The sequence below is a fragment of the Mizuhopecten yessoensis genome, unplaced genomic scaffold (genome assembly GCF_002113885.1).
Source record: "Mizuhopecten yessoensis strain PY_sf001 unplaced genomic scaffold, ASM211388v2 scaffold3139, whole genome shotgun sequence".
NCBI lineage: Eukaryota > Metazoa > Mollusca > Bivalvia > Pectinida > Pectinidae > Mizuhopecten > Mizuhopecten yessoensis.
Window position 1 is genome coordinate 132,399 of NW_018404895.1, and position 14,232 is coordinate 146,630.

The 14,232-nt window shown below is 35.5% G+C and overlaps 1 protein-coding gene across 1 annotated transcript in view; it reads left to right on the top strand.

Annotated features, from left to right (window-relative positions):
* Positions 1–10,497, top strand: part of LOC110447054 (mitogen-activated protein kinase kinase kinase 5-like) — a 78,580-nt gene extending 68,083 nt beyond the window's left edge. The window contains exons 33-41 of the mRNA XM_021492469.1: positions 1,207–1,285; positions 2,611–2,690; positions 3,675–3,780; positions 5,868–6,027; positions 7,247–7,339; positions 7,585–7,643; positions 8,107–8,189; positions 9,132–9,208; positions 9,748–10,497. Of these exons, the coding sequence (XP_021348144.1) occupies positions 1,207–1,285; positions 2,611–2,690; positions 3,675–3,780; positions 5,868–6,027; positions 7,247–7,339; positions 7,585–7,643; positions 8,107–8,189; positions 9,132–9,208; positions 9,748–9,805 (795 nt within the window). The 3' untranslated portion in view covers positions 9,806–10,497. The remainder of the gene's footprint in view (positions 1–1,206; positions 1,286–2,610; positions 2,691–3,674; positions 3,781–5,867; positions 6,028–7,246; positions 7,340–7,584; positions 7,644–8,106; positions 8,190–9,131; positions 9,209–9,747) is intronic.
* Positions 10,498–14,232: the final 3,735 nt, after the last annotated feature.

Genomic DNA, 14,232 nt, shown 5'->3' on the forward strand with positions numbered 1-14,232 from the left:
GTCAGGGAACCAGAAACTTAACATATACTGGGGGTCATTTGTTTGACCTAGTGAATTTATCCTATTGCTTCTAGAAGATATGGTAGTCTAGTGGTTGGATGCAGGGCTCGTGACTGAAGGGTTGCGGGTTCAAGTCACGACACGGCACTGTGTAGTAGTATCTTTGAACAAAATACTTTACTCGGCTTGTTCCAGTCTACTCAACTGTAAATGAGTATGCGGTTGGGCAGTGCTAGAATTGTTGAATGCTAGCCGTGAGCGCCGAAATGGCAGCACCGGCTGTATGCTCCCCAGGAAGTTGAGAAAGATATTGGCTGGCTGCAAAGGCCGATAACCACGGATAATAATATGTGAACTGCATTGAGACAACCTACGAACTAGGTTGTGATAAAGCGGTATATAAGAACCTCAAATTATTAATTTCAACCATTCCACTTTTTTTGTATCTATATTGTGAAAACATCTATTTTCATGGGGTATTTATTCTTGTTGATTTTGTGGATACTTTTTGATTCACAAATTAATATGTTCTGCAAAAACAAATTGGTGACCAGTGAATTGGCGAAATATCTCTTGTTATATATGTTTGTTCTTTGTAAAATTTAATTCTTTGAAACCACTTTCTCATGATTTCCTGTCCCTATAAAATGACAATTGTTTGAAAAAGCCATGAAATTTAAGCCAAAAAAAATACAGCACTAATACAGTCACATTCTGAAATACATTGATTGTACACATTCACATTCACACCAAAAGAGCTCAAATGATTACAGGTTTGTAGCAAAAAACTGTGTTCCTTTTAACCCGTTCTCACCTAAAGTCACATTTGAACCTTACCAAATCAAAGACTGGGCAGGTCCAGTTTAAAACTGAAGGGGTGAATGAGTTGATACACATGTGATTTGTCAGGAGATGTGATACATGGCAAACTGTGACAAAGTATGTTTAGATTACGTAGGCTTATTAACTCATTCACCCCTAAAATTTAATTATGAACTATTCCAACCTTTGAATTGGAAGAGTTCAAATGTTTCTACAGGGGTAAATGTGTTAACACAGAAATATTTTCAGTGGAATCAGTTTGAATGTCTGTTGAACACGAGTTTTATAACGTTCAATAGAATCCATGTAACGAATCACAAAGCCGTTAAATATCCTTTTTCATCAAGATTTTAAGCCAGTCCATTTATTGTTTCCCTCTCTCAGGAGCACCTGCGGCCATTGCTATGTGGGCTACGCACATACATACAGGACCAGAACGCTAATGCTATCAGTGAAACACTTGGTAAGTAATAATACTGTTTGAAGTGTGGTATAAAACTGTCAGGATTAAGGATACAGTCAAATTCCACAAATCAAACTTCGAAGATTCAAACTTTTGGCCAGTATCCCTTGGATTTTATGTAGGACGGGTTGTCAACAAATATACATGATTTATTTAATTGTTAGTATCCAAAACATAAACAGAAAATGATTGAATAATAATTAAAAAATATTTGTTTCACAAACTTAATTGGAGTTATCTTCCCTCCACTATTTATTTGGATTGGTATGACAGAATATATGTAATGTTTGTAATAAGTTTGGAAAGGACTTAAATAGGCTTAGCCTGATGTCCAATCCAGTTTAAATACATATATAAAGTCAATAAAATCTGTTGAAATAAAATGAAGATTCAAACTTCTTGATGTGTCGAACTTACAGCAAAGTCCAGAATTTTCCCTTCTGTAACACTAATATTCTTTTTCACCAATCAAACTTTTATGAGTCGGATTTCTTGCTGTTTTGAAGTAAAATCTAGGCACATTCGTAATGAACTAGAGAGTTACAACTTATAAATCGAAGTGAAATGTTCACCTGTACTAAAACAGTAAAATGTCCCTTGGTTAATTTAACAGAACAGGCTCCTGAAATTTAACTGATTAAGAAATTTTGAATTTAATAAGACATCTAATATTTATGTTTATAATAAAAAAAATCACATTCTGTCTTATCTACAGGATCTCGATATTAAAAAATTCGTGAGTCGAAGTCCCGTTGTTTCAAATTTTTCCAGATGGTCCTGAAAAGTTTGAAACATCAAAGTTTGACTGTATTTCATTCAATTTATTATCCCTCAGCCATATTTTATTGGGGCATATAATGTTACCACCTTGGTTCAGTCTGGAAACATTGGAAGAATCCAATATTTAGGCTGTAAAGGGTGGTGGAAGAATCCGATATTTTGGCTGTAAAGGGTGGTGGAAGAATCCAATATTTTGGCTGTAAAGGGTGGTGGAAGAATCCAATATTTTGACAGTAAATGGTGATGGAAGAATCCAATATTTTGACAGTAAAGGATGATGGAAGAATCCAATATTTTGACAGGAAATGGTGATGGAAGAATCCAATATTTTGACAGTAAAGGGTGATGGAAGAATTCAATATTTTGACAGTAAATGGTTATGGAACAATTCAATATTTTGACAGTAAAAGATGGTAAAACAATCTAATATTTTGTAGCACACTGTATTAGACTACTAATCCAAATATACTAAATAACATAACATAACATTACAAAATGATTTTAATGTTTTGCTATGTACCTAATATTTTATTGACTATGTACAGACAAGCTGAAGGTCCTGGTAGACTTTGATGTCACCGCCATTATGGAGATTAAACTCGCTCTCTACGTCTTCCACGAGGCTGTAAGTGTATTTTTATATTTCTTTTCTTATCTTTCAGGATATAGAAATTATTTATTTAACATGTATTTAAGAAAACCACTGTATGATATTCTATGTATGATTTACCATCTTAACCAGTGTCATTGATGATTTTGAAGCCAACATGAAGTCATATTTTACCTAGAAATGTGAGTGTTGTACCTGGAGGCACGGTAGTCTAGTGGTAGGATGCTTGGCTCATGACCGAAGGGTTGCGGGTTCGTGTCACGGCACCGCTCTGTGTTGTATCTTTGAGTAAGATACTTTACTCCACTTGTTCCAATCTACTCATCTGTAAATGAGTATGTGGTTGGGCAGAGCTAGAATTGTTGAATGCTAGCTGTTAACGCCGAAATGGCAGCTCCGGCAGCTCCGGCTGTATGCTCCCCATAGAGTTGAGAAAGGTATTGGCTGGTTGCAAACGCCCTATAACCATGGATAATAATTTGTGAACCGCTTTGAGACGACCTACGAACTAGGTTGTGATTAAAGCAGTATACAAGAACCTTGAATTATTGTATATTACAGTAAATAAAATTATTACAGCAATTTTGGTTGAATTTTTTAAGATGAACATTTTGATTGAGTCCAAATTACTAAGAGATATAGGGGGTTCTCAAATATTTGACAAGTTCTATAGGGAAAATAGGAGTCCAGGGGCCATATTCATAAAACCGTTCTCATGCTCAAGCATGGGTTTTGTGCTCAAGCCTAATTTCTTGTTCTGTTTAAAAATAATAAAAACAATCTTATTTTATCAATAATTTGGATAATGTTTGGAGAGGCTTAAATTGAGACGAATGATATGATTTAGAAAAGTGAGTTACCAGAATGTCGCTTTGAGCACAGAATCCATGCTTGAGCATGAGAACGGTTTCATGAATACGGGCCCCGGACTAAAATATCTGAGTCCTAAATATCATTGCTATTAGACTTCGGTATACCTGTATTTATTTGATGTTTTAGGTTGGTAAATGTCTAAAATGCCACAATATACAGCCCCATTGGATGTTTGCGCTCGACAACCTCCTACGCAGCGCCGTTCAACGAGCCATCACCATTTTATCTCCAGGTAGGTCTAAGGTCTTTCTTTGACCGCTCCAGGTAAAGTATAATAAAAATTGTTCTTTTATCAGTCCAGATAAGACACTGATTTTCACAGACACCCTTACTTGATCGCTTAAGTTAAGGTCGTGGTTCATCCTTAACAATGTAAGTAGGATCAAAATCCTTCTTTTACCTCTTGTTGTAAGACGATGATCATTCCTTCACCTCTCCAGGTAAAAGTGTATCAAGGTAATGACCATGATTTTTTTGACCACTTTTTAAGGGCAAAATGTAGTTCTTTTTTACCACTCAAAGTAAAACCAGAGTCAATTCTTGGTCCTTTTTGATGTGAGAAAATTTGTCATTTCTGGACCTCTCCAGGATATATCTTGATTCCATCCTTGACTTCTCCAGACAATATCCTAAACCCTCCTTGACCTCCCTAGACAATATCCTAAACCCTCCTTGACCTCCCAAGACAATATCCTAATCCCTCCTTGACCTCTCTAGACAATATCCTAATCCCTACTTGACCTCCCCAGACAATATCCTAATCCCTCCTTGACTTCCCCAGACAATATCCTAATCCCTCCTTGACCTCTCTAGACAATATCCTTATCCCTCCTTGACCTCCCAAGACAATATCCTAATCCCTCCTTGACCTCTCTAGACAATATCCTATTCCAAACGTGACCTACTCAGTATCCTAATCCCTCCTTCACCTCCCTAGACAATACCCTAATCCTAACTTGACCTCCCCAGACAATATCCTAATCCCTCCTTGCCCTCTCTAGACAATATCCTTATCCCTCCTTGACCTCCCCAGACAATATCCTAATCCCTCCTTGACTTCCCCAGACAATATCCTTATCCCTCCTTGACCTCTCTAGACAATATCCTATTCCAAACGTGACCTACTCAGTATCCTAATCCCTCCTTCACCTCCCTAGACAATATCCTAATCCTAACTTGACCTCCCCAGACAATATCCTAATCCCTTTTTCACCTCCATAGACAATATTCTAATCCTAACTTGACCTATCTAGACAATATCCTAATCCCTTTTTCACCACCATAGACAATATCCCTATCCTTCTTTGACCTCTAGACAATATAATAATCCTAACTTGACCTCCCCAGACAATATCCTAATTCCTCCTTGACCCCTCCAGGATATATCTTGATTCCATCCTTGACCTCTCCAGACAATATCTTAATCCCTCCTTGACCTCTCAAGACAATATCTTTATCCCTCCTTGACCTCTCCAGACAATATCTTAATCCCTCTCAGACCTCCTACGTGACCTCTCCATTCAAGAGACAAGATCCAAAGACCTTATTTTACGTTTGTAAGTAACATCATTGTCTTCTTTGGACCTCTAGGTACAAACACTGCCCATTGTCCAGTACCTGTCAAGTTTCCATTTCCATTATTGCAAATTTTAATACTGATGTAATTTTAAAAATGATTAAGTTTGATCTATAAGGAATATATACCCCCCGCAATGAACGAAGGTAGGGGGGGGGGGGGTCCTGGAATCACTCTGTCTGTCTGTCCGTCCGTCCGTCCATGTGTCCATTCATTCATCTGCTCTACAGACAGCTTCCGAGGTTGTGGGGTCAGAGGTCATAGGTCACAAATGAATTACGTTACTGAAATAGCTATTTATCTTGGAATCAGTAGGTATTTTGTATACCCATATACATTAGAGTATCGTAGCCAATTATGCAGGCTATATTGTAACAATTTTCCAAGGTCATAGGTCACAGGTCACAGATACATTATGTTACTGAAATGGCTAATTATCGCAGAAATGAAGCATTGATGCAAGCCAAGGGGGTGTCGCCCATAGGCGACAGTTAAAGTTTCAGTTTGTCAAGTTCAGTTTCGTCCCTAGGGAAGAAGTACCTCTCCTAAATAACAAATGTTGAACAAATTTAATTTTCAAACTGATAATAAACAGAAATTATCAGAATATCTGTTTCTTGCATGTTAATCTGTCTCTTAAGACTTTAAAGAATCGTCTGCAGGAATTATTTGCCAAAGTATCGTTCCTGTATCCATAATGCCAGTATTCTCTAGGGAAGGTGTGTATTACTCTCTACTTGCAGAGCTAGGTGCCAGTCTATCGGTTGGCAGTAAGGAAGATGAAATAGACACATCCGGTGTTCCGTCCACAAATTCCAACAAGTCTGCCCTTGTGTACCGACCAAGTCCCGAAACCGCTGAGCTCCGCAACCAGCTGGACAATATTGAAGAGGATAACCTGAGGTTTGTACTGAAATTTATTTATACTGTCTTAAATAAATATACAGTTAAACCCCACTTACTCCAACTTGCATTTCTGGAATACCCCCTGTTCCTCGAAAAGTTGGCTTGGTCCTGAATGCGTTCTCATATATTCTTTGATGTCTGAATTGCAAATATGTTACGTATACAGTTTCTTTATTTTATTTCTTTTCTTAATACCGATGGAAATATTGTCATTGTGGAGCAATTTTATGTCTTATTAAATGTTGTCAACTTTATGAAACTTCTGTTTGACTTCTATCATCTACTATCTGCGATATTTGAAGTGCTCTCACTGTCCGTCATCCCACCTGATCAAAACATGACGATGTCTGACGAACTTTAAATTTGTGGAATAACATGTAATCCACACACTTTTGATCTGCAATCCAACAAGTCCGAGTTAGCGGGGTTTTACTGTATAGTATACTGGGAAAGTGCACAAAGTGCTAGTTGAGCTTATGGTATGGTGCATTGTCCGTCGTCCGTCAACTTCTTCTCAAGAACTGGAGGTCCTAGAGTCATGATATTTGGCCAGTAGATACCTGTGACCGAGCGATATAAAGCTTTGTCAAATAAATGACCTTGACCTTCTTTCAAGGTCACAGGGCTCATATATGTAAAAACCTTTAAACAACTTCTTCTGAATAACTAGAAAGCCCAGAGTGATAATACTTGGCATGTAGGTACCTGGCCTGAAGTGATATATACTTTCCTCAAATAAATTACCTTGACCTACTTTCAAAATCACAAGGGTCAAATGTGTTAAAACATTTAAGCAACTTCTGAATAACCAAGAGGCCTAGAGCAATGAGATTTGCCTAATAGGTGCCTGGGATGGAGTGCTATAAATTTCCTCAAATAAATGACCTTGACCTACTTTCAAGGCCAAAGGGTTCAAATGTATAAAAAAAAATCTTTAAAACTACTTCTTCATTACCAGGAGGCTCTGGGTGATGATATTTGATTGGTAGCATGCTGGGATAGATTAGTATAAAGTTTTATTTAGTTTTAGGAACATTCTTAAGCCAAGGAGACTCAATATATGATATTTGCAAAATTACTTTTATTGAAAACATTTTCCCATGAATATCCAGTTGAGCAATACAGGCCCTCTTGGCGTCTTGTATTTATATATCAAATGTAGGTCACTGTGACCTATAATTTCCTCTGTGATGTTGAAGACATAATTTATTTTCAGATTACTGCATGAATTAGTTGATGTCAGCCGTTCCTATGGCAACCTACTCCAAAAGTCAATAGAGGAGAAGAAACTCCATATAGACCATGTTAAGTAAGAATTTTTGTCCTTTTTTACCAGGGCTTGAAATTTCCATGAACTGTTTAGTATAAGGGTAAATATTAAACGAGATTAAAAGTTTTCAATTCATAAAATGTGTATAAAAGACATAAACATTTAAATTTACAGAAAAATAGATATATAAAAGTGCCTGATAAAGAGATGGAGTCAAACTTTGTGTCAAAATTACACATAAAAGCTCAAGTATCATGGATTTTATCTGTTGTTGCTATTTGCAGGATATTTGGTAGCCTCAGTCATCCAAATATCACCATGCCATCAACTCACGGAAAACGAGGTAAGATTTCATGTGCAACAATAACAAGGTCATTTAAGGTTGCTTGCTGCCTAGTTTGTTTGGAGTTATTTCCCCCTTAACGTTTGTGATCAGTATAAGAGAAAAACATTTTTTGCTGAAGTTTTGTCAATGTATTTCTTTATGCCACTTTTAAATAAAGTGTCTGTGATTCTTTTAAACCTTTTGAATTTGTCATCAATTTTTTGTGTACCTTTCATATGTGTCATCAATTCTTGTCTACCTGTTAAATTTGTCATTAATTCTTGAGTACCTTGCAATGTGTCATAAGTTCTTGTGTTCCTTTCAAATGTGTCATTTAGTCTCCTGTACTTTATTAATGCATCATCAGTTATTTTACCAAGTCCGATTCACCAATTCTTGACACACTTTACTTGTTTTTCAGACACTACCAGGGTTTAAAGCTGTGAAATTCTGTGGTCTTCACCTTTGTTTTCTTTTACAGTTCCAGAAATCCATGAACCCCCAGATGAGTCCCTGGTGGCCTGGATGAGGGAGAAAAAATTAGATGAGGAATCAATTCATAAGGTAGGTCATGATATTACTGTGATAAAAATCTGATTGAATAATTGTGACCTGGCCACCGATCCCTGATATATTACTCAATTGATATATTACCTGTACATGTGCCAAAACAAAAATATTTGACCAGGTGGTCGATCAAACTATCAATCCGTAATTGCTGTTTCAATCTACCCTCCGCATTCTGATACATTACAATTGAACTTCCGTCAATACTCCCGCTCATCACTGCTTTTCGGCCTGCAAACTTATTGTCTCTGCTTTGCGATTGAACTTGACAATAAATTATTAACCCTTTCACCACTGTAGACCATAATGGACTCATCCCAATAAATGCATGGATGAGTCCACTAAAGTTACCTATGGGTAAAGGGTTAATACGTAAGTAAAGATAAGAAAGATATATGTACCGTTATTCATCTCCAGATTTGCGAATATATGGTAATAGGCCATCGCTGTTCCGTATCAACAACTTGACTGTTTGCCGTGATTTTACCTGATCTCGACACTGATAGTTCGAACCAATCTTTATTTTAGCAGTTATAATTTCGTGTAATTCGAACAGGTTTGACAATATTTATTTAATTTTGTTTGATCTGACCGGAGGTTTACTGAAACAATGTTTGGCAACATAAGGGTACTCACAGACACTGCTCATAACCTAACCTAGAATTTTTATGTCTCGACGAAGTGGCGTAGGCACAGCCGAAAACTTGCATGCATTATTTATAGTGTCCATATATGGCAAATAATATGGACAGGGTATATGATATAGGGCTGTATGAACTGTGTGAAAGCGCCTGTGGCGTATGTGATCGTAACTCCGGTGGAGCCCTCGACGGAACAGACCTGTGCCGAAGGTCAATTCTAGTTCATGTTGAGTTTGCGGGTTTAGGTGACATTATAATTGCTGTATTTGAAGGTTAATTATCTACTTTTAACTTCCAGGTGACAGCAGAACAGTATTCCTTAGAAGATATATTAGAAATTGTCAATTATGACGATTTAAAGCAACTTAATTTACGGTAAGTCTGAACAGTGCCCAGCCTCGGTTAGCCTTGAGATCAAGGACATTTGACAGTAATAGAATCACAGGGACATGTTACATGCAGTATAGCAGAACATACTGTAAACATACATATTTTGGTGGTGATGTTATTTTAGCATTTTTTGTGCTATGATTTTTGCGCTAAATTGTGGGTGAATGTGCCAATTGAACTTCCTGTATATTGTTCTAATAAGCATAGTTTCGGGGGGTGTCAATTCGTCAGTGCACAAATTGTTTAAACTTGATAATGTACTAAACTATGCCTGTTTACAGTATTCAGGGAAAATACTTGAAGCTTAGAGCAATGGTTCGTTTTCAGGATTTTTGTATGTATATGCAAATATTTTACTTACGTTTGTAATTCTGAGCAGTGTAATCTCCCAAATGAAAATTTCAAAAAGTTTGCAAGCATGAATATATATATTGGTTGGTATAATATACATATTTCTAAAATGACCGTATTTTACGAATGATTTTGGTATGTTTTTTATTTGTTATATTCTGATTTCATTACAGGGGCGGTATGGTGTGTCGTCTCTGGAAAGCTATAACCAAATGGAGATCAAAACCTTAAATATAACCAAGGGAGACATATTGTATTTACCTGGTTACCAAAGTTTTACCTGTTTGACTGCATGTGCTTTCCTCTCTGTGTCACACAAATGCTTGCACAGTTGTCAGTGTCCTCAGAAACCTTGTAGTACATAATAGTGTGCAGCATAGCTGTCAAACATTTCCATGACTGTGATATTTACCTTGAATTGGAATAGCATTGTCCCTATATTCCACAATGGTATAGGCTAAAGTTTGTACTTGAGACAGATGATTTGAAATGGAGGTAAGATGGCCGTGTTCAGATTTCCTGCAATGAACATTTAAATTGAAATTCATGGTTGCTGTGTGTTTCCATCTGTCAACCTAGAATAGATATATTGGACTTTCACTATCCAACGCATTATTTAGTCACAAAATATTCATTCGTGTTTAATTTTGTAGCTAAAGCGGCTTGCTACAATTTCGAACAGTATGAAAAATGTCACGAATTAACAAAATTGTCCAGCAAATGGATTTTTAGTTTTTTTAAATTCAAACTAATATGAAATATATATTTTTTAATATTAGAGAGCTGAGTTAAAAATTTAAAACGCCTGAGTGATCTCTGAATTTTTCACGTTAATTGATCTGATGCTTGTGTCATTGTAGTGAATATTCCGTCTTTGCGTATTGCAGAGTTATCTTCTCTTGAGAGCAGGTATTAATTGTTACGTCATTGGTTCGTGTGAGAAAATTACGTCGTTTTCTCAAAAATTGATGACGTTACTCTCACAAACAAATGATGTAACAATCAATACCTGCTCTCAAGAGAAGATAACTCTGCAATACGCAAAGACGGAANTATTGAATGCTGGCCGAGATTTCAGTTAAATATTCCGTGCTGTGGAGCGAAAAGAATCAGACTTGTGACGGACAATCTTCATAATTACATATTGTGGACTGATCATCTTCGTTCTAAATCTTCACGTAAAGAAAGGATTATACAACCCACATGCCAATTTATTTGTCATGATATAAAATTGAATCATTATTACAATCATTTGTTTATAACTTTATGTAGAATAATCAGTTACTTTGTTCTAGTCATGAAAACAAAAACCAAATACTTACCACTGCATTTAAAATTACCAGTGAGAAGCCGGGGAATGTGTCCTCAAAATCTAGATGAAATATGTATTGTATACTTGATAATTTTTGTGAAAGATTTCGTTTTGAAAAATTAGTGAATGCTTCTTCACATTCAGCAAATTTCAGTTCTTTGCTCATTTCAGACTTTTTGAATGAAATAGAGAAAATATTTCATGGAGAAGGATGATGAAATATAAAAAAAAAAATATGAGTGGAAATGGATATAGTTTATTGATAAGTGAAGAAACCATTAATGACAAACATCCCTGAAAATCCATACACATTTTCTGTACTTGACATTTTATTCATGAAATAACATCTTCTTAATAAAATTAGAGATAAGAAATGATAGATACACGTATACCTTATTAACTCATTCACCCCTGAAATTTGATAATATGCTATTCCAGCCCTAGAATTGGAAGAGTTCAAATGTGTCTTCAGGGGCGAATGATTAATATTTCCAGGTCTATGAAGTCTGTTTGAAGTAGATGGCCTTTGACTTAATGCCGAGGATGGGCTTATTTCTGGTAAAAAAGGTATTTTTTTGCCTTGTATGCAGATGTTTTATGTAGTCAACTTGCAAGATATGTGTGGGTGCAAGTTTTTAAAGGCAGTGTTTATTAAGTTCAATTTATTTCCGTAAATATGACAGTCAGAATAATTCATTAAATATTCAGAGATTTTTCCCATGTATTTTACAATCTAGACAGAATCTTCAATAATGAGTACTTGTTAATTTAAAAGTTTTTATTTTAAACAGTGTCTGTGATATTTTACAATAATTACGAGACTGTGTTATACCCATGAAATGCCCATTGATTTTTGTCTTTAAAATTAAATCGACTCAGGAAGTTTTATTACATGGACTTCATATTCTTGTCTAAACATCCCTGGGATCTCAGTAGTCGGTCGGTTTGTAGGGTGTTCCAGATTGCAGAGTGTTCAAGATTGTAGAGTGTTCCAGATTGTGGAATCTGTTAACCATTGTCATTATGAAAACCAAATTATTTGCCCGGATTAAACGGTAAACTAAGAAAAATGAATGTTTACCATGTACTCTTACTGTTATGCAGTTTTTCAAGAAGTAATGTGTGCGACACATTGTACAAGCTCAGTTAAAACAGTATGGAAAGAAGAAAACCGAATATTTTTTATTGAAAATGCAAGAAAATTGAAACGTTATAGATTACATGTTTACCAACTGTTTTTAATGATTTTGGTATCAATGGATGTTTCATTGTAATGAGTTTTGTATCAATGGATGTTTCATTTTAATGAATTTTGTATCAATGGATGTTTCATTTTAATGAGTTTTGTATCAATGGATGTTTCATTCTAATGAATTTTGTATCAATGGATGTTTCATTCTAATGAATTTGCTTCTGCATTGTTCTGTTGAGTTTATGTGCCATTAACGTACAATTATATTTGTTTTATTGATTTCTTACTTTCAAACAACAACTGGTACTAGTTAATGTTTCTGTGTGTTTTTAAGTGCTGACATTTATATTTCTTCATATACTGTTTAACATTTTTTTTTTTTTAAAACAAGAATGTGACCTTTTAAATCTAGAATTCAGTGAAATTTTACTTTACATTTCTTGTTTTAAAAAAGAATGGACGAGGTCAATATCTCTATAAATATTGAAGATTCTGTATTCTGATTTTAGTACAGATTTCCTACGCACTTTTTATCAAGAAGGGATGCCCAGGATAGCATTTGTTTGTTAATAATTAAGGCTGCTGCAAAAGAAAATTTGGACTCTTGTCTATTCCAAATATTATTTGATAAAGTAATTATTGCAGTAATATGTTATTTTCAAAATTGTTTTATGTGCATTGTTTTATTTCTATTACAGTACTATATCCATTTCCCACAAAGAACGGAATAGGGTGGGGTGGGGTTTTTTTGTGGGGGAGGGCAGTTCCATCAAGCACTAAACACAGGACAAAATTGACCAAATATTTGAACTCCTCTAATTCATACAAATTTCAACTCATTACCATGGCAACCCCCATGTGTACAAAGTCAAAGAAAAGTGTTGATAATAGTTTGGAGGCCATATTCAAAATAAAACAAACAGTAACAGTAAAAGTCCAATAAAAGGTAAAAAAAAAAAATGATGGATTTGTGGGTCAAGAAGTACCCAGGGTGGTCCCAGTGTGGTCCCAGGGTGTCACAGTGGATAGCGCACCGACCTTACACCAAGCTGGCCAGGGTCAGATTCCCTGTTCGGATGCGAAAAGATGTTGTCCGGTCACCTGCCTGTCCATGTGGTATTTTCTCTGCACTCTAGTTTCCTCTGCACACTTCAATCCTGTTGCAATAACTTGTTTCACATTTTTATATATTTAAACGCCCAGACGAACCATTGCCCTTCGTTAAATATGATATGTAGATAAACAGAAAGAGTTTGACTATAAACAGTGTTTTCCGATATTTTAAACAAAGAGAATATGTTCCGTTGAATTTCCAACACCACTTTACTGAAGGACTAGAAAGTCATTGTAAACAGTCATACCTATATGCTATTAAATATTCTGCCTTTTTTTGGGGGGGGGGGCAATAAGTTGACAAATTGAAAAAAGACTTTCACTAGCCATGCCTCAATGTTTACTAATGTCACACCGACTCTGTAACCTTGCTAGCAACAAATTTTGAAATTTTCTCAATTTTCGAATACATGTAATAAATTTGATATTTAAATACTACTGTCTTCCTAGGTTGGTTTTCTGCATATTTTACAAGTACATTTTATGAATTTTTTCAAATCTTTTAAAAAAAAAGGTGACAAATTGTCAAGATTTATCAAATATGTTGTCAACAGTGAATAATAACCAAGATAATGAGCCTAGCAAACAGTTATAGATAACAAATTGAATATAATGGATGAAAAAATGTTTTAGAAAGATATACAAATATTTTTCTTAATGCAATAGTCATGTGATAATGTGTCTATACACTGGTAAATGTTAGTAATTAACTCATTCACCCCTGAAGACACATTTGAACTCTTCCAATTCAAAGGACGGAATAGTCCATTATGAAATTTCAGGGGTGAAACAGTTAAGCACCCCCCACCCACCCACTTTGAAGTATTCTATTCGTCAAAGTTCCAGTAAAACTGGGTTCACTGAATTTATTAGTCGCTGTACACAGGTTTATTTTAAGGATGTACGTGACATTTTAAGCTTGTTTTATATTGATTTGTTGTAAGGGTAACGTTGTTGAGAAATCTGTTGTTTGTTCATACCTATGTTGTTGCAGTTTAATTTTTTGCCAGATAATTTACGAGTTCATTTTCCGTCTTCACT